The sequence below is a fragment of the Pteropus medius genome, unplaced genomic scaffold, assembly GCF_902729225.1.
Source record: "Pteropus medius unplaced genomic scaffold, Ma_sr-lr_union100, whole genome shotgun sequence".
Lineage (NCBI taxonomy): Eukaryota > Metazoa > Chordata > Mammalia > Chiroptera > Pteropodidae > Pteropus > Pteropus medius.
Genome location: NW_024352784.1, coordinates 830,495 through 848,626, shown reverse-complemented (window position 1 = coordinate 848,626; position 18,132 = coordinate 830,495). Strand labels below are relative to the sequence as shown.

The 18,132-nt window shown below is 39.8% G+C and overlaps 1 protein-coding gene across 1 annotated transcript in view; it reads left to right on the top strand.

Annotated features, from left to right (window-relative positions):
* The first annotated feature begins 11,716 nt into the window (after positions 1 to 11,716).
* The window catches only part of TRIM34 (tripartite motif containing 34), an 11,868-nt gene continuing 5,452 nt past the window's right edge, over positions 11,717 to 18,132 (top strand). The window contains exons 1-4 of the mRNA XM_039847882.1: positions 11,717 to 11,924; positions 15,664 to 16,145; positions 16,787 to 16,882; positions 17,568 to 17,798. Of these exons, the coding sequence (XP_039703816.1) occupies positions 11,846 to 11,924; positions 15,664 to 16,145; positions 16,787 to 16,882; positions 17,568 to 17,798 (888 nt within the window). The 5' untranslated portion in view covers positions 11,717 to 11,845. The remainder of the gene's footprint in view (positions 11,925 to 15,663; positions 16,146 to 16,786; positions 16,883 to 17,567; positions 17,799 to 18,132) is intronic.

The window sequence follows — 18,132 nt, the reverse complement described above, 5'->3', positions numbered from 1 at the left end:
ACAATACTGCATTTGTTTTTGCTAGTACATGATTTAGATTTTGTTCTTATCTCTGTTTATGAAAGAAATTGACCTGTAATTTCACATTCTTGTAACATCATTGTTAGGTTTTATAAAATGCAATAAATGAGCAAAGAAATTGCTGTATTTTTGTGTAAGTATATAAAGTTGATTGCTAAAACCCATTATTATGTTAATTTTGGTGACTTTAAATTCAAATTAAAGAAAGATTCTAACTTCAGTTTTCACAACAACCTTAATTTAAGAGTAGCAATTGAGAAGTTGAAACAAAAAAATCTTCCAAATGCGTTGAAATAAAAAAAGCGGAGAAGAGGAAAATGACCAATCCAATATAGATTTTTTTAAAGAAGAGAATGATTTCTTTCAGTTTCTCCACATTCCCTTTTCTTTATGCTCCAACGTGAAAAGCTGATAAGTGAGCATCTGGGACTTCGGTAGAGAGGTGCTATATGCTTTTTGAGCTAACCGTGAAAGAAATTATGAAGTAGATGTGAGGGTGTCGACAAATATCAAGGAATTGACGAGAGCTGGCTGTCCAATACAGTAGCTAAGAAGGCACTAGTGGCTGCTGAGCATTTCAGATGTGACTAGTCTGAATTGAGATGTGCTATAAGTGTAAAATGCACACCAGCTTTAAATCTATTATATATTTATATATGACTTCACCTGTTTTACTGTTTTTGATGTAGATACTAGAAAATTTTTAATTACATAATGTGGCTCACGTTACATGTCTATTAAACTGCTCTTGCTGTAATGCAGTTTCTATCCCTCAGAGGCCCTAGTATAATGCAGATATGCTCATCTCCACACAGACCCCCTACCTCTCTAAGGCATTTTTGTAGAAGATAATGACAGAAAAAAGAGGATCTAAGACTATTTAGAAATACACAGTTTGGAAGATCACAGGAAGAGGTCATGGCCAGAGAATATGACTCTACCTAGTCTGGTCCCTGTCTTTATCCCTCAGTCTGTTGGACATTTGAAGTTCCTTCATGGTTTGAGGAAACACTAGTTCCACTTCAGGGCTCAACTCTAGTACCTGTGGTGAAATGCGCAGGTTACAGTAAAAGCCCATACTGGTTTGCTCTGAAGTAGAGTTTCATTTGGGAGGTCAGATTTTTGAGAGACCAGAAGCTAAATCCACATTCCTCATACTGATCTGAACTTCAACTGGAAGAAATATGAAAGAAGACAGAGCAGGCAAACTAGTGCCCATAAAGCTGGTGGAAGTTGGGGGATGAGAAAATCTGTGTAAGTGCTTCCTTACTACTTATTTTCCCACGTAATAGGTTCCAGGCTAAAGGAGTTAGCCCAGCTGTTATCTCCCTATGGAGATATCCAGTGAATGGCCTTAGATAATAGGGAAATCAAAGTGCTTTCTGGAATTCTCTAGGTGAGATTTGAGGAGGATTATTAGGATCATAGAATGAGTTTACAGCCCTGTCTTTCTCCTGGAGGGTTTGGGCAGAGGCCTACTGGCCATAACATTTTTGTTATGATGCAGTAGGCTAAACTGCTATGAAAAATAAATACAAAAACATACAGTGGATCAAATCCTAAAGGTATTGTTCATGTAAAACTCTAACATGAGTGTAGCTAGTGGATGAGTGGATTCAAGCATCAAGCTTTCTTTCTGTGGCTCTACCATCCCCTAAGACATCATTGTCAGCATCAGGACAGCAGAAGGGTAAAGAAAACTGGGGAGACAGTTTGCTTTGTAAGCCTTTAGTTCATATGTAGGATTCATAATTTCTGCTCACTTTTCTGTTGCTGAGAACAGCCATGTGGCTACATCTAACTACAAGGAAGACTAAAAATGTCTAGCAACGTGCAATTATGTAAAACTCAATTTCAAGAAAAGGAAAATGAAGATTTCGATGGCAACCTAGTGGCCTGGACAAGACAGCAGAAAGAGCTCCTCTTCCTCGTTACCGGAGACAGGATCTCACATTGTTTTTCTGGGCTATGTTTATTCCATCATGTAGCCTAAAGGTCATAAGGAAGAAACAAGAAGGTAATTCTGTTGCCAGGATTTTAGAGAAATGGTATAGGTATCCTAACGTTTCCCAGCAATCTGTGCTTTCTAGAGCTGGCGTTTACATTTGATTCTAATTTAAAGACTTTTTTTTTTTTTTTTTTGGAGAGGAGGGCTTTTTAAACATCTTTATTGTGATGTAACTGAGATAGAGTAAATTACACATATTTAAAGTGTGCAGTTTGATAAGTTTTGACTTGTGAAACCATCACGAAGACAATCAAGATATCTACCCTCTTCAAAAGTATCCTCCTGCCCCTTTGTAATCCCTCCCTTTGTCTCTACTCACCTCACCCCCATCCCTTAGGAGCCACTGTTCTTTCTCTCATCATAGTTTGCATTTTCTAGAGTTTCCTATAAATGTAATCATTCAGCATTACTGTCTGGTTTCTTTCATTCTCCAGATTGTTGCTTATATAAAGATCCTTTTTCTTTTTTATTGCCAAATAGTATTCCATGGATCATTATATTAACACAATTATATTGTATGTAACAACTTATCCATTCACCTGTTGATGCAAATAGCTCTAATGAACATTTCTTGTAAAAGTCTTCCAATAAACATGCTTTCATTTCTTGGCTAAACACCTAGCAGTAAAATATATGAGTTATATGGTAGATATAAGGGTAATTTTTTTGAAGCTGTCAAACTGTTTTCTAAAGTGATGGTACCATTTTACATCTGATTTCAGTTGCTCTACATACTGACCATGACTTAGTTTGGTTTGTCTTTAATTTTAAACATTCTAATAGATATGTAGTGAGGTATTTAACTGTGGCTTTACTAAAGATATCGAGCTGCTTTCGTGTGTGCATGTGTTTGACATCTACATATCTATGTGGAAGGGTCTCTTCAAATTGTTCGCTCTTTTTTAAAAATTGGATTACTTATTTTGTTGTTATTGAGTTTTGAAAGTGTTTTTTATACATTCTTGATACAAGTCCCTCATTATATTACTGACTTGCAAATATCTTCTCCCAAGATTTGGCTTGTCTTTCCATTCTCTTAACAGTTTTTCAAAGAGCAGTTCTTAATTTTGATGACATCCAACTTAGCAAGTTTTTCTATTATGAATCATACTTTTGATGTTTTATCTAAGAACTCTTTCCTAACCAAGGGTAATGAGAAATTGTTCCTTAGTTTTCTTCTAGACATATTATAATTTTAGGTTTTACATGAAGTCTATAACCCACTTTAAGATTGTTTTTCTTAAATAGTGCAAGGTATGGATCAAAATCCAGTTCTGTTTATGGATCCAATTGTTCCAGCACCATTTGTTGAAAAGAGAATTCTTTCTCCACTGAATTGGCTTTGTACCTTTGTGATGTCTCAATTGATCCTATATGTGTGAGTCTACTTCTAGACTCAATTTTTCATTCATCTACTTGTCAATCTTGGCATCAATATTATATGTATTGATTACTGTATTGATTCATAATAGATCTTGAAATTAGATAGTTTACATTTTCTAACATTGTTCTTTTTCAAATTTGCTTTGCTTAGTCTAGGTCTTTTACATTCATATGGAAGTTAGAATCATCTTATTAATTTCTAAATAATAGTCTGCTATAATATTGATTGTGATTGCAGTGATTCTATAGATCAATTTTGGTGAGCACTGACAATATTTAGTCTTCTGGTCCATGAACTGTATATTTTTTCCACTTATTTGGTTTTTTTTCTTCTTTAATATTTTATGGTCTTCAATGAGTGGATCTTGTACATTTCTGTCATATTTATCCATTTTATATTCTGATTCTATTGTAAGTCATTTTTCCAATTTCTAATTATTCATTGAAATTTTATAGAAATACATTTAAGTTTGTATACTGATCTTATATATTAAAATCATTCTATACTCATTTATTAGTTTTAGTTGTTTTTAAAGCTTTCTTAGGATTTTATACACAGACGATTATGTCACTTGTATCCACTGAGACAATCACATTTTTCTTTTATTGGTTGTTAATGTGGTGCATTGCATTAGTTGATTTTCAAATTTTAAACCAACCTTTCATCCTTGGGATAAACCCCTTAGTCAAGGTGCGTTATCCTTTCTATATATTGTTAGATTTAATTGCTAAAGTTTTTTTAACTATTTTTCATCTGTGTTCATGAGGAATAGTTTAGTTTCTTGTTTCTTTGTTTTGTTTTTCTTGAATGTCTTCGTCTGATTTTGGTATCAGAATAATGCTGGTCTTATAGAATGAGTTGTTCAGTATTTGCGCCTCTTTAATTTTATGGAAGCATTTGCATAGATTTGTCATTATTTTCTCATAAGAGTTTGGCAGAATTCCTCAATGAAACCATCTGGATTTGACATTTTATTGTGGGAATGTTTTTAACTCCTAATTCAATTTCTTTAATATATATATATATTTATGGCTCTTCGGGTTACCTATTATTCTCAAGTGAATTTTGGTGGCTTGTACCTTTTCTATTTCATCTGTCAGATATCAGCAAACCTTTTCTGTAAAGGACCAGATAGTATTTTAGGCTTTGTGGGCCATATTGTCTCTCTGTTGCAGCCACAGACAAAAGGTAAACACGTGAGTGTGACTTTGTTTCAATAAAATCTGATATACAAAAACAAGTGGCAAGCCAAATTTGGCATGTATGGCATAGTTTGCAAAACCCTGATCTAAGTTATCTAATTTATTAGCATAAAATTATTTATAATAATTATTAATCTTTTAGTATCTGTAGAATTGTAGTGACCTCACCTTTAGAAACAATAGGTTAAGGATAAGACATGGTACATGCTAACCGCCATGTCTCACTTCTAGTTAGTTATCTGCTAAAAATTTATTAACTAAAGGGATTTACTGGCCGGATCACTGCCTATAGGTACAAAATATTTTAACAATGACGCATTCTGCTTCTGTACCCCTGCTTGCCTACCCACCTCTTAGTTATCAGTTAATGAATGGAGGAGATATAGTCTTTTGTGTAAAGATTAAGGATGTGGGGGATGGGATCGAGGGCTTAAAACCTTTGTGCCCCCGCGTCTCGGGGCTGCTCCTTTGCAAGGACAGCCGCTGGCTAATAAACTGTCTCTTGGACTAGAGCACTCGAGTTGGGCCTGGTTATTTCGGTCACAACAGAATTTGTAATGATATCATTTCTCTCATTCTTGATATTGGTAAGTTTTATGTTTTCTCTTTTTTTCTTGATCTGACTAGAGGTTTATTAATCTAATTGATACTCTTAAAGAATCTGCTTTTGGTTTTATTGATTTTCTCAGTTATTTTTGTTTGCTAATTTGCTATCTGCTCTTTATTTATTTATTTATTTTCTCTGCTGCTTTGTATTTCAGTTACCCATCTTGTAATTTATTTTTCTTTATGGTGGAAGATGAGGTCATTGATTTCAGGTCTTTCTAATAGTGCACTAGAGCTATACATTTCATTCTACTGCTTTAACTATCTCGAAATTTTGATATGTTTTCATTTTCATTCTTTTCAAGATATTTTCTAATTCTCCTTTGGATTTTTTTCTTTAATGATTAGGTTATTTAAAATTGTATCGTGTTGTTTTGTGTTCCAAATATTTCGGGACTACCTGTATATTTATTATTAATTTCTAATTTAATTTTGTTATGATTCCAGTACATACTTATATCCTTGAATCTTTATTAAGATTATCGAGACTCGCTTTGTCATCCAGAAAATGATCTATATTGGTAAATGTTTCATGTACACTTGAAAAGAATGTGTATTCTGTCATTCTGAGGTGGAGTGATCAATAAATATGTTGTTTGGTGATATTGTTCTAGTCTTCTATATCCTTATTGATTTTTTGTCTGCTTGTTCTGGCGATTACTTTGTCCCAGGTGGTGACTTTCACAAGTGTTTCTTAGTTCACCTTCCCTTAGGTGAGATAGGCTAGAGGGCATGGACTTAGGTAAATGTTCTCCCTAGTTGAACTAAGACTCTGGTCAAGTCTTTTCCAATGGGTAGAAGTCCTTTGTTATAGGGAATGTTCTGGGCGTATTTCAAAATGCTTCTTTTACCCTCCCTCTGCCAAAAAGAAAGAAGATTGTTTTTTCTTAGCTTCTCATTAAGGGAAACTCGATTTAGATTTCAGAAGTAAATTCCAAGAATGCGTGCTGGTCCCCTAAGGCTCTTTCTCTCAATTTCTAAAGTTAGTCTAGTCTATGCTTAGCCTCCAGCTTTTGTCGAAATTACCATTTTAATGCTCCTTCCTGTTTAAGGCTCTTGCAACTTTTTCTCCAGGTAAGTAGGTGCAGGCTGCTATTCTCTGTATTTACATATCTATCTCTAGATTTCCAGATAGAGGTTTGTCCTGTGACCTTCATCCTCTAATGGGTCCAAGGAAAGTCATGATGTTTTGGGAGTCTGGAGCAAATTTCCCCAGAATGTGCCATCTTGGAATAAAGATTATTTCCAGCTGAAAACAATCAAAGCCTAACAAACTCAGAAGCAATTTTTTTGTAGTTGTATTTTTGGTTTTTTGTTTTTACCTCTTCCTTACCTGCCTAAAGAGATTCAGATTGAAAAACCTGCTTCTGGAAGGGAATTAGCATATTCACTTGAAGACAGTGAATTAAGTGTGGCCGAGAGGGAGGATCCAAGCATGTCATTTGTGGGTGTTCCTGCAAAAAATTTTATTGCCGAATTGTTTGCTCTTTATCATCTACCTGTGAATTGCTTACATCCCACTCTTTGTTCTAAAATAACATATATCTCATTTTGCCTCACTGTCTTTGGAATTTCCATGCTTAAATAAATACTCCCTGCACACGAATTAAAATTTTATTTTCTCCTGGTAATCTGCTGTATGTCATTTGAATTATTTGACCAGCCTGAAGAACTAAGGGGGTAAGAGAAAATTTACCTTGGCCCTGACAATGTTTAGTTCAGTTTTTTTCTTGTAAAGAGGTTAATGAGTTTCAAGTTCTTACATGTTAGAACTAAAACTGGCACTCTCTGATGTTCTGCTGTGGCAGGCTGACCCTGCCGGGCTATTTCCCACTGGAAATGTTGCAGAAAAGTTGCAAAAATAAGACCAGCGAAAAATCCAGCATCACTCAGAGAGATGAGAACTCAGGCTTATTAAGCCAGCGGTCCCAGAAGAGCTAGCTCTCTGAAGATCTGGCCTGGAGCTCAGTTGCAACATTGCTTATATAGAATTTATTTGGTTAATTTGTCCTCAGACGCTTACAAAGTGTGGGAGTTGCTATGGGTTGCAAGCAGGTACAAAGAGTTACAAAGCAGGAGAGTTGCTAGAGGTACAGGCAGTTAACATTTGTTGCTTAGACAGACCAAGCAAAAGCCAAGATGAGTCTTTAGTTAATTTCAAGTAAAACCTCTGCAGCAAGCATATCTACAGAAGCAGAACAAAGAACTGATTAGCCTTTTGAGTGAAAATTCCTCTTCAGAACAAGTTCATTCCTGACTGCCCTCTACCCCACCTCAAGGACTCTCCAGCTAACATCAGTTGTTTCATGGCTTGCCAACCAATTAATGTTCTTCCTTATATTTGTAGCTGTGTAGGAATAACAAGACTACATAAAACTGCCTGTTATGTTACAATGGGGCTCAACCTTTGGATAAGAATCTGCTGAGTCAGTGCCGGCATCATAAACACTGCTTCTTGCTTACATCCTTGGCGTCCTGTCTCTCTGTTTGAGAATCCTGCAACACTACTTCTGCAGAAATTCTCTTTCACCAAAAACCCTTTTCTCTGTTTCCCTGGCTAAGTCTCCATTTTTCAGGTTGCTTGTCCACCTTAGGATATGGCAATAGAAGACTCAGCAGTGCTGGGATGGGCTCCCTCATCAGCAAGCAGTGTAGGTCAGCCCCACTCTTTCCAGTCAGAAACAAACTCAGGCCTGTTCTGTGTCCACACATGGACAGAAAGTCAAACGGTGCCGCCAAACTAGGTGATATCCCGGTTCTTTGGGCATTTTTATTGCCAACTATCCCTTACCTACGTCTGAACTGAGACAGAATTAATGGACTGTTTGACAAAGCAGCAGTTTCTGCTCTGGTCTCTTCTTTGCCAGGAATTTTTCATTCCCTTATCTCCTGGTGACCTTTGGTAGGGGGTGGGATTTTCAATCAGGCACATTCAGTCTCTATGTGTTGATGCCCCCCACCCTAACTTTAGCACTTGTCCATGGAAATGGAATCAATGTCTATCCATTTCCCTTTGATCTCTGCATTCTGGTCACCCCATTGCTACAATGAGGCTCTGGCTCACTAGTGTTGAAAAACAAAATTCAAACTAAGCAAATTTAAAGATCTAATTCGTTTTATCAAACAATTTATGAATCAAGCAGCATCCCATTTAGCAACTAGAATGGTGCTCTGAGGGGTTGCACAAAATGGGAGATTTTTATAGAAAGGCGGGTCAGGGGACAAGGAAGCTACTAACAAAAGGAAAAAAGAAGGATTATTTGAGGGCCTGGACACCTTTATTCGGAGGAAGAGAACAGAAAGGTTTTTATCAATGCAGATGGCTTCTTCTTTCCATGTGGGATGGAGAGAGCCCATGTTACAGATTACCTTACTAGTGCCTGACCAGAAAATTCCATGCTGGTTGATTAAGATTATGTTTCTGGGAGAGGATCAATCTGCAGTTAGATTAAGTATTAAGTCTAGGTTTGGTATCATGGGCTTTTAGCATAAATGATGCTATTTTTAACCTGTGGTGTTTTTTTCTTTAACACTAAGAACATCCTGCATGCTCTTGAATTACTGACAGGTAATTTCTTCAGGGATATCCAGGTCTTTCATCCTCTGAAATTCTCAGTCCCCCAGATGAAGATGGTTACAGAAGAAGAAGAAGAAAAAAAAGACTTGAAATAGCAAACACAAACAAAGAGGTCTGTACACTTAAGGGTCATCATCTCTTTAACAGAGAGCCTCCTGGCCCAAGAAATGGTGCCCTCTGCTAATAAGACTATGAAACCTGTCAGTTGCATTCAATTTTTAAAGACTGAAGCTGATTCGTTGGAAGTAAGGTAAGAATAAATCATTTCTTCAGGTCTTAAGGACAGTTCTGAAGCCTTTTCAGAGTCCCTCTGTCTGGTCTCATTGGAAAATAGCCTGGGATCTTTCCACCTTAGAGCTCAGCACCTGAACTATAACTTAGGTCAAGATACTATCTTTAGCCTGCCAGAGGTCCAGACTGTGTGACCATTAGTCAAATCTGATCATCAGTCAGGTCAGAGCTAGTCTTATACTGCCTTGGGGGTTGCTGATTATGGGGCGGGGGCGGGGAGGTGGGGAGGAGAGCCTAGGTCTCTGAGGAGGAAGTGGAGGAGGAGGGAAGAAGAGAGAGACAGAGAGAGCAAGCTATGATTTCTAGAGCCAGGATTGAAAACTAAATTTAATCAAAATAATAAGGACCCCCAGTTTCAATACAAGTGTGGGTTCTCACCACCTAGGAATCAGTTCTAGGGCTTTCCCTTCCCATCATCTCTGACAGTGTATGTGGCAATCATGCCATCTTGTATTTCTGGGACTTTTGGATTGTGCTGGGTCGTATTTAGGGATGTACTGTTCACAGTTGAAAGTTTGTGTGGGCTCAGGAGGATCTCAGAGCATAAGGAGCCTTCAGTCTGTACGATGTCCATGGAAAATGAGCAGGCAGTAATACCTAGAGCTATCACCAGATGGTGACCACAAATTTTTTTGCCCTGGGAACCGGAGATCCTTATTGTATGAGAGTTTCATGATCTTCCATTAGCCTGAGGATGATGCTGGGCTATCTCTTAAGTCTGACTCCAGCCCCACATCTGGGTTTTTTTTCTTCTTCTTTTTTTAATCTCAGCACCCTCAACTCTTCCCTCTCTACAGTGCCTCTCCCAAGCTATGCAACTTCCCAGTTCAGACGACTCTCATCTGGTCTCCCTAGGGTAGGAAGAGGGGGAGTTGTTTTTCTCCTCGGGGTCGTTTTGCCACTGAGACTCTACAGGTACAGTTCTACATCCTAAGTGTTTTAAGTTTTCTTGAGCATACTGGAGACTTAATAACAAAGCTCATATTATCTTCAATTTTTGTGTGTATGGGCACGGGGGGAGGGGCGGGAATACCTCATGGTTGATAAATAAATGTTAATTATCTTGCTATCATGCCAAATGATCATCTTTACCAACTCATACAATTTTAGAATATTTGTATTCAATGTGGAATATGAGTACATTTTTGTTGTTGAATGCATATGGCGAAAGCTAAAGTAAACCGTTGATGCTTCGTGGGCAGCATTTGTAGGCCTCATGTGTTCTCAGAGGCCTCAGATTTTCCTCTTCATTCAGTAAATGTGCCACTTGGCACCGCTGAGTACAAAACATTCAGGTCTTCTTTACTGACTGATGGGCTGGAGCTGCATTCAGAAAGCTCAAGCTACACTGTGCTGTGCTAGCTGGCCCTATCAGCAGTATCCTCCTGCCCTGAGTCTACTCCTTCCCTTCTGAGTCATTCACTCTCACGCCACCACTGGCTGGTGTCACAAGTGGAGGCAAACTGCAGCAGCACGTGGTCTTCTCTAAAGCTGGGCCAAGGATTTCAGTTTAGGGGAATTATCCCAGCTCTTTTCTGTATCCAGATTGCTGTCTTCCCTTATACAGAGAGACTTGCTTCTTGAATGAATATAATAACATATAAAACATACCAAAACAAATTTCAGTGGAAGGAGTAAGTGGTCATTTTGCACAATTAAATGAGGCAAAAGGCAGCACAAACAACTAACAAAACTGAATGACAAGTAGTTCATTACAAGTAATTACAATATTTAAAAATATTGCACAGTTTTATACTAATAAGCTTTAGAATATCTGTAAAGTAGTTCTGTGGGGGGATGTAATATTTAAAAAAAAATAGAAAATCTTCATAATAAAATAAAATAAAAATTAAAGGGTGTACGAAATTATCTTCCATGTCCATAGGGCCTCATGCATACTGATACTTGTGGAGACCCAGGCTTCCGAATCATTTCCGCAAGAAGAGGCTCACCGAGAAGAGAGCCCTGCCTGGCCCTCCTGGGGGGAGGCGGAGCGTTTGGGGGAGATCGAGAGCCAAGCTGGAGGGATCCGGGAAAGCTGCATCTTTATTCCTGCTCTGGTGTCTCCTTAGTGGTCGTCATGATCCTCCAGATTATTCCCAGTTCGCTCTCTGCCTGGATAGATGTGTCTGGGTGATGTGACTCTTCCTTACCTCTTGTGACCTCTCTTCTCTTTACCTAGAGCTCCAAGCACAATTCGTGGAACCATCTGCAAATTCCTGAATACATCAAACTTGCTTATCCTTCCATCTAGGCCATTCCTGCTTCCCAGAAGCACAGCTCAGCTGAGAGTGATGCACTGGAGGAACTCATGATACCCTAAGATGATTTTCCAAAAGTGGCTATTATTTTCTACTTTAACCATATTACGTGTTGTTATGGTAGAAGATTGGACTGGTTAACTGTTGTGGGAGTTGTCCTGGGCATTGTACCAGCGGCCTTAATCCACTAGATGGCAGCAGCATCCCACTAGTTACGACAACCCAAACTGTCCGACTTCGCCAAGGGCTCCCTCCCTATCCCAACGTTTCTACACTTGATATTAGCCAAAAGGCCGAGAAGCTATAAATTCACGATTCTAGAACCTTGTGTTAAAGCATTACTTTCTCTGCATTGGCCCTAAAGGACGGCCGCCCATTTGTCTCAGAAGTTCCGTCCCCTTTCCTTTTCCTGCCAGCCCCAAGAATTTCACTTTCATTTCTCTGCTAGTTCCTCAGGAGGAACTACTTCACTCAGCCCGAGCCCCGGCTTGAAGAATGAATCCTGACTATACCTGCCCCCGCTTTTCTTTGCCACTTAAACCGGGAGTCAAGACATCTCCGCTGGGGCCTGAAGGTGTGTGGGGAGGTTTATGGGGGGCAGCGGGTAGGAGACTCCGGGAGGAAAGTACTTGGTGAAATTGGTGAGTTTAGTTTGTAGCTCAGACATGCTCTGAAGGGAAGCCAGTTTGCAGGCTTTCTGCTCTGAGGGCAGACAGCTGGCAGCCTTGAGTCTGGAGAGGGAGGGCCTTGAAAGAAAAGAGTGTTAAAGAGGCAGAGGGCCTTGTTTGTTTCGTGAGGGGGCCTTATTTTTCCAGGCTGAGTTTACCCCCATCCCTTTCCTATTCTGTAGTTTTGATTGTCTACCCTGCTAAGGGGCACTGGAATCCCCCTCTCAACTAGATGAACACAAACTCTCCTCTCTTCTACCCATCTCCACTCCCTCAGAAGAAAAGCTGGTAAAAGAGCTTCATGTTTTCCAAATGTGTGAAAGCCCAAACTCCCAGGATGGGGCATTGGATAGAATGGAGTGTTGGGCGCTTGGCCAAGGGTAATTTTGAAGCTGATCCTTTCACTCCCCTCCTGGTAACCACCAAGGGGCCATTCTGACATATCCTCCCTCCACTGTTGGCCTGCCTGAAGACAGCAGGTGGGGTGACATGACCACTGCCTACCTCTGAGGCTGCCTTTTATCCTGTGTGGTCCAGAGTTCCAGGAAGCTACTGCACTTCCCTGAGGAGACCTGCTTACTCTCACTCTTACGGCCCGTTGACTGTGGTATCCTCACCTGCCTTAGAGCTCTTAAACACACATTTGCATTGATTGCTTACTGTTTTTCTTTGTTCAAAACTAATTAATAGAGGTTGATTATTGCTTAGAAGGAGCCCATAGATTCAATGGTCTTGGCCTAAAAGTTTGCTCCACCAGTTGACATGTCCCATCCTAAGTTCACTTGTGAGCAATTTGCACAGATTGATATGTCACATTCCAACACATGCCCATTCTGTCCTATACTCCCACTTTTTAGAAGTCACTGTTACTGCCTTCCTGGGAGTCTATGCCTTAATCCTGGAGAGGGTCCATTTCTGCCCAGATATTGATTCTCTTCCTAGGGTCAAGAACAAGGCCCAATACATAGGATAAAATGGATTTCTTTATTTATTTTTAAAATTTAATTTATAGGAACTAAAGCAGGCTGCTGGTGTGAAAAAATGCAATGAATATCCATTCAACGTAAAGACATGTTACATACATATAAGAGCTTACATTCTAGTTGGGAAGAAATTATAACCAAACAATAAATAATTGATATAATATACAAGAAGGTGACTAATATCATGGGGTAACATTTTTAAAAAGTTGAATTAGGGTGAGGGATCTGTAGTGCCTGGTTAAAAAAAATTTTTTTTTTTAATTTTAAAAAAGCCTTGCTAGAGCTCTCAGGGAAAGGGTCATTAATGTGAAACAGATTTAGCTCTGGACCTTAAGGGGCGATTGAAGGACGGACTCTGAGCATAGAGCAAAGCGGGGAATGGGGGAGTTATGCTATTTCTTAGTTCCCCAGGTGTCTGGATGCCATAAAACAGGTCCTACTCCCCCTATTGCCAGTTTCTGACCCAAGAAACCAAGGAAAGTATCTAAGGTGTTGTCTGAAACATGAAGAGATATCCTTCCTGCACTTTACTTCCAGGAGACACTTTTATTTTATTATCTAACCTGCAGAGAGTCATAGAGTTTGTATTAACATGAGTCCAGATGTTAGGAGAAGACTGAATCGTGGGATACAATTGTCTGACATGTAGGATAGCCAGCTGAGCTGGGAGTTCTATCAGGCAGGTGCTACTTGTGTTCCCTTCAGTACTTCCCTGACTGCTGCTGGGCTCTTGGGTCACTCTTGGGCATTGGTGGGGTCATTGCCCATGTGTGGGGCTCTGCCTCTTCTTCACTTTTCTCCTTCTGTGGTTATTATGGTGGCAGCTGTTTTTGACATCAACTCTTGGCAGCCCCCCTGTGGTAGAAAGCATGTTCTACTTCTCTCTCCTCTGCAGGCTCTTGGTGTTTCTCAGCATTGGCTGGATACTGCATAGAATAAAAATAACAGAGAACCTCACACCTATGGCTGGCTTATATCTTCAGTTATAAGCATGACTGGACGTTATCATACTATGTAAACTCCTGGTCTAGCTAGTCATCAGAGCCTGATCTAACCAGTCGTCACTGCTGCCAGGGGGACTTTAGACAATTTTCAGTATCTGTACCATTGACTGGGTTGAACCTACCAACCCACATTTATGGAACCCTTCTTCTTCCTCCGGTTCACTTCATGGATTATTGGAGAAATGTGCAGATTTCTAGGCGTAGGTATATCTCCATACAGCTTTGATCAAACCCCACCCTTTCTTTTTAGAGCAAGGGGAAGATGTATAGTTTGTTAGTTGCTCAGGTCTTTCTTTCTCTTTCAAATCTTTTCATTTAATTAGTAACCTAGGGCTGTAACAAATCACCACAGATTAGATGGCTTAAAACAGCAGGACTTTTTTCCCTCATAGGTCAGGAGGCCAAAAGTTCAAAACTAAAGCTTTGATAGAGTTGGTTTCTCCTAAAGGCTCTAAGGAAGCATCTGTTCCATGTCTCCTCGTTTCTGGTGGTTTCCAGCGATCCTTAGCATTCCTTGCCTTGTTGCAGCATTACGCCAATCTCTGCTACTATTGTCACATGGTCTTCTTCCCCATATGTTTGTGTGCTCTCTCTTCTTATAAGGACACTGGTCATTGGGTTTAGAGCCCATTCTATTCCAGTATGACCCTACCTTGACTTGATTAGATCTGCGAATACAAAAAGAACCTTCTTTGGAAATAAGGTCACATTCACACAGGTGAACATTATCTGTGTGGGAGGCACAATTTCAATCCATTAGAACAATATTAAGACATTCATATCTACTGAAAACTCCCCTCCCCACCCCCCATAGTTCCTTGTTCGTATTGAACCCAGGTTCTAAGAATCAGCATCACTGTGCTACCATTCTGATATGCCCTCTGATTGACCACCAGCAATAGTTTCAAGTTTGGTTTGCCATTCCCACTTATGTGAAAACAAGACATAAACCAGCCAGGTTCACTCAGCTTAGCAGAGGTATATAAGACAGGAAGCACAGTATGTTTGCATGGGAGGACTCTGTGTAGGACAGATATATGAGGTAAATACTTCTTCACTGGAAATCATTCCTGTGGTCCCAAAGCTCATTTATTGGAGAACAGGTAACTAATGTAAAGAAAAGATAAAACACCGACAAAGAAAAATTTAATCACCTATGGAGAAATGAGAAGGTTCTTTTTGTATTCATCAAATATTGTGTTCTTGGCTCTGGGGATACAGCAGTGAATAAAAACAAACTGCCTGATCTATATGTGGATTACATTTTAGGAGTAGGATACTTAAAGAAAGATATCTATATAGTGGTAATAAGAAAAAAGATAGCAAATGTACACTGAGTGATGTTTTGGTGGTTGTCCTGTAGCTAAGTTAGTCATATTAGGCTCTTCCAATGAGAGGACATGTAAGAAGAGAATTGTTTAATGTACAAGAGGAAGCCATGCAAATATCAAAGGGTGGATCATTCCAAACTGAAAGAAAAACAAAAGCTCTCAGGCTTACTCAAGCCACTGAATTTCATTTCTGGTCTTTTTTTCCCCTCTCTTTTTTGTCTCCTTCAATATTTCAACCTTGACCAATCCTTAATGTCTGCACAATTAGCATCTTTTTTATTTGTGCCATTCTTAAACCGTCCCCTTTTAATCTGCCCATCCATCCAGGAACCTTTAAGCAAGAAGAGCCTCAGGAGTCAAGACAGGAAGAAGACAGGGGAGTAGCTGCTATGGCTTTAAAATTCCTGGGGAACGTACAGGAGGCCGTGACTTGTCCCATATGCCTGAAGTTTTTGACAGAGCCCTTGAGTCTAGACTGTGGCCACAGCTTCTGCCAAACCTGCATTATTGGCAACAAGGAGACAGATATTGGCCCAGAAGGGGAAAACAGCTGTCCTGTGTGTGGTATTAAATACTCACGTGAAAACCTATGGCTTAATCAGCATGTGGCCAACCTAGTGGAAAGTCTCAGGGAAGTCAAGTTGAGCCCAGAGGAGGGGCAGAAGAGAAATCTCTGTGTGCACCATGGAGAGAAACTCCTGCTCTTCTGTAAGGAGGATAGAAAAGTCATTTGTTGGTTTTGTGAGCGGTCTCAGGAGCATCGTGGTCACCACACATTCCTGGTGGAGGAGGTTGCCCAGGAGTACCAGGTAAGAGACCAAGAGACAGGCAGAAGATAGTATTTCATGGGAAAATCTCACCTTTCCATCCTTCTTTACTCACCACAGCACCATAGTACTTACTGAGCCTCATCATCTCCTTCCATACATGTCTCTTACCCTATTCTCACCTTCCTGTGCCTGAAGGACATTTTCTTGCGTTTCTTGCATGTACACAAAGGATGAGACTAAAGTACAGACTCTCGGCCAAGACGAAAGGTTTTCCTCTTTTCCTTTTCGTTGTGCGGATGGGGAATTTCTTTCACACATTAGCTCTCATTGCTTCTCTCGGCAGGATGGTTGCTGTTGAACATCGTGGATTAGATGTGAAAAGACTTTCAATAAAGAAGAGAAGATTTACCTTGCCGTAGCAGAGTCAATATTTACTCTAAGTAGAAAGAAAATCAGACTGCTCTTGGGAAGGGGATGGTGACTTCCATCAGCCAGAAATAAAGACTACATTCACCTCCTCAGATTTTCTTCCATGTCATAGATTCTATTCTAATCATCAGATTCAAATCACAGTCTCTTGTGAATTGGTCTCTTCTGAGATCAGTCTGACTTATTCCCTATTTATTCCCAGGTGCCAAGAAAGCCCATGTCTTGACTTTGGTGTGATTCTTCTCTCTCAGGAGAAGCTCCAGGCGACTCTGGAGAGGCTGGGGAAAGAGCAGCAGGAAGCTGAGAAGTTGGGAGCTGACATTAGAAAAGAGATAACTTCTTGGAAGGTAGGACTTCTTGGAAGGTAGACTCTTTCTGAGGGATTTCTGAGATATGAATCTTGGCAGGATCTTCTATCTCAATCACAAAGAAGCCCCTTCCTCTTTGTTTGATGACATTGAATGAATTCAGAAGCATTTGATTAGTTCTCTTACTTGTCTAGTCTCTGTTGGGGGTGGGAGCAGGAGAGTGGATGTTATAAGTACACATATTGTAAGTACAAATGTTACAAGTACACACAGATATTTGGAATTGAACACAAAGACAGATTTTTGTGGTGAGAAAGGCTGGAGAATTCTGTCTTTCATTTCTAGTGAAGCTCTGACACCTCCAGTGGAAGACACTGGGCAAAAGGACCACGATTTTTCAAAGTTCAAATTTGAGAGCACGGTAATATAGGAAGGCACGAATGGCTGGTACAGCTATCTACCACCTAACCTTACTCAGATTTTATGTTTGTCCCAGGGTTGGCCTAGGTAAGACAGTCTGAGGTCTTTTTGGTTTGCACTGATGGGAAAATACTAGTTAAAAAACAAAACAAAACATATTTTCCAAAAATTGCTCCCCTGCTTCTGCTCCCCTCCTGGTTAGAATTCCTTGAACAAATATTTATTTTCCTGGCTCCTAATTCCTTACACTGTAGGCCTTAAGGCTGATAGAGTCAAAACTTCTCTCCCTTGTCAAACCTTGCAGTATCAAGCACAGACTGAGAGACAAAGGATACAAACAGAATTTAATCAGCTTAGAAACATCCTGGACAGTGAGGAGCAAAGAGAACTGCAGAAATTGGAGGAAGAAGAGAAGAAGACACTGGGTGACTTGGCTGAAGCTGAGGATGAACTGGTTCAGCAGAGCCAGTTACTGAAAGAGCTCGTCTCAGATCTGCAGTGTCGCAGTGAATGGTCACCAATAGAGCTGCTGCAGGTAAAGAGGGTCCCCCAATCTGAGATTCTTAGTTGCCTTCTCTTTAGTGTCCTTGGGCTCTAATCCTGGTGTTGACACTAAGAGGTTATTTTGGTCTTGTGGAGAGTCTGAGAATAAAGTCAGCAGAGATTCTTGAGACATGTAAAGGCCAGGATTAGAGCTTCCAGATCCACCTGTGCCTAAATAATATCTCTGTGGCTACAATCCTTGGTTTTCTTTCTTTCTTCTTTCTTTCTTTCTTTCTTTCTTTCTTTCTTTCTTTCTTTCTTTCTTTCTTTCTTTCTTTCTTTCTTTCTTTCTTTCTTTCTTTCTTTCTTTCTTTCTTTCTTTCTTT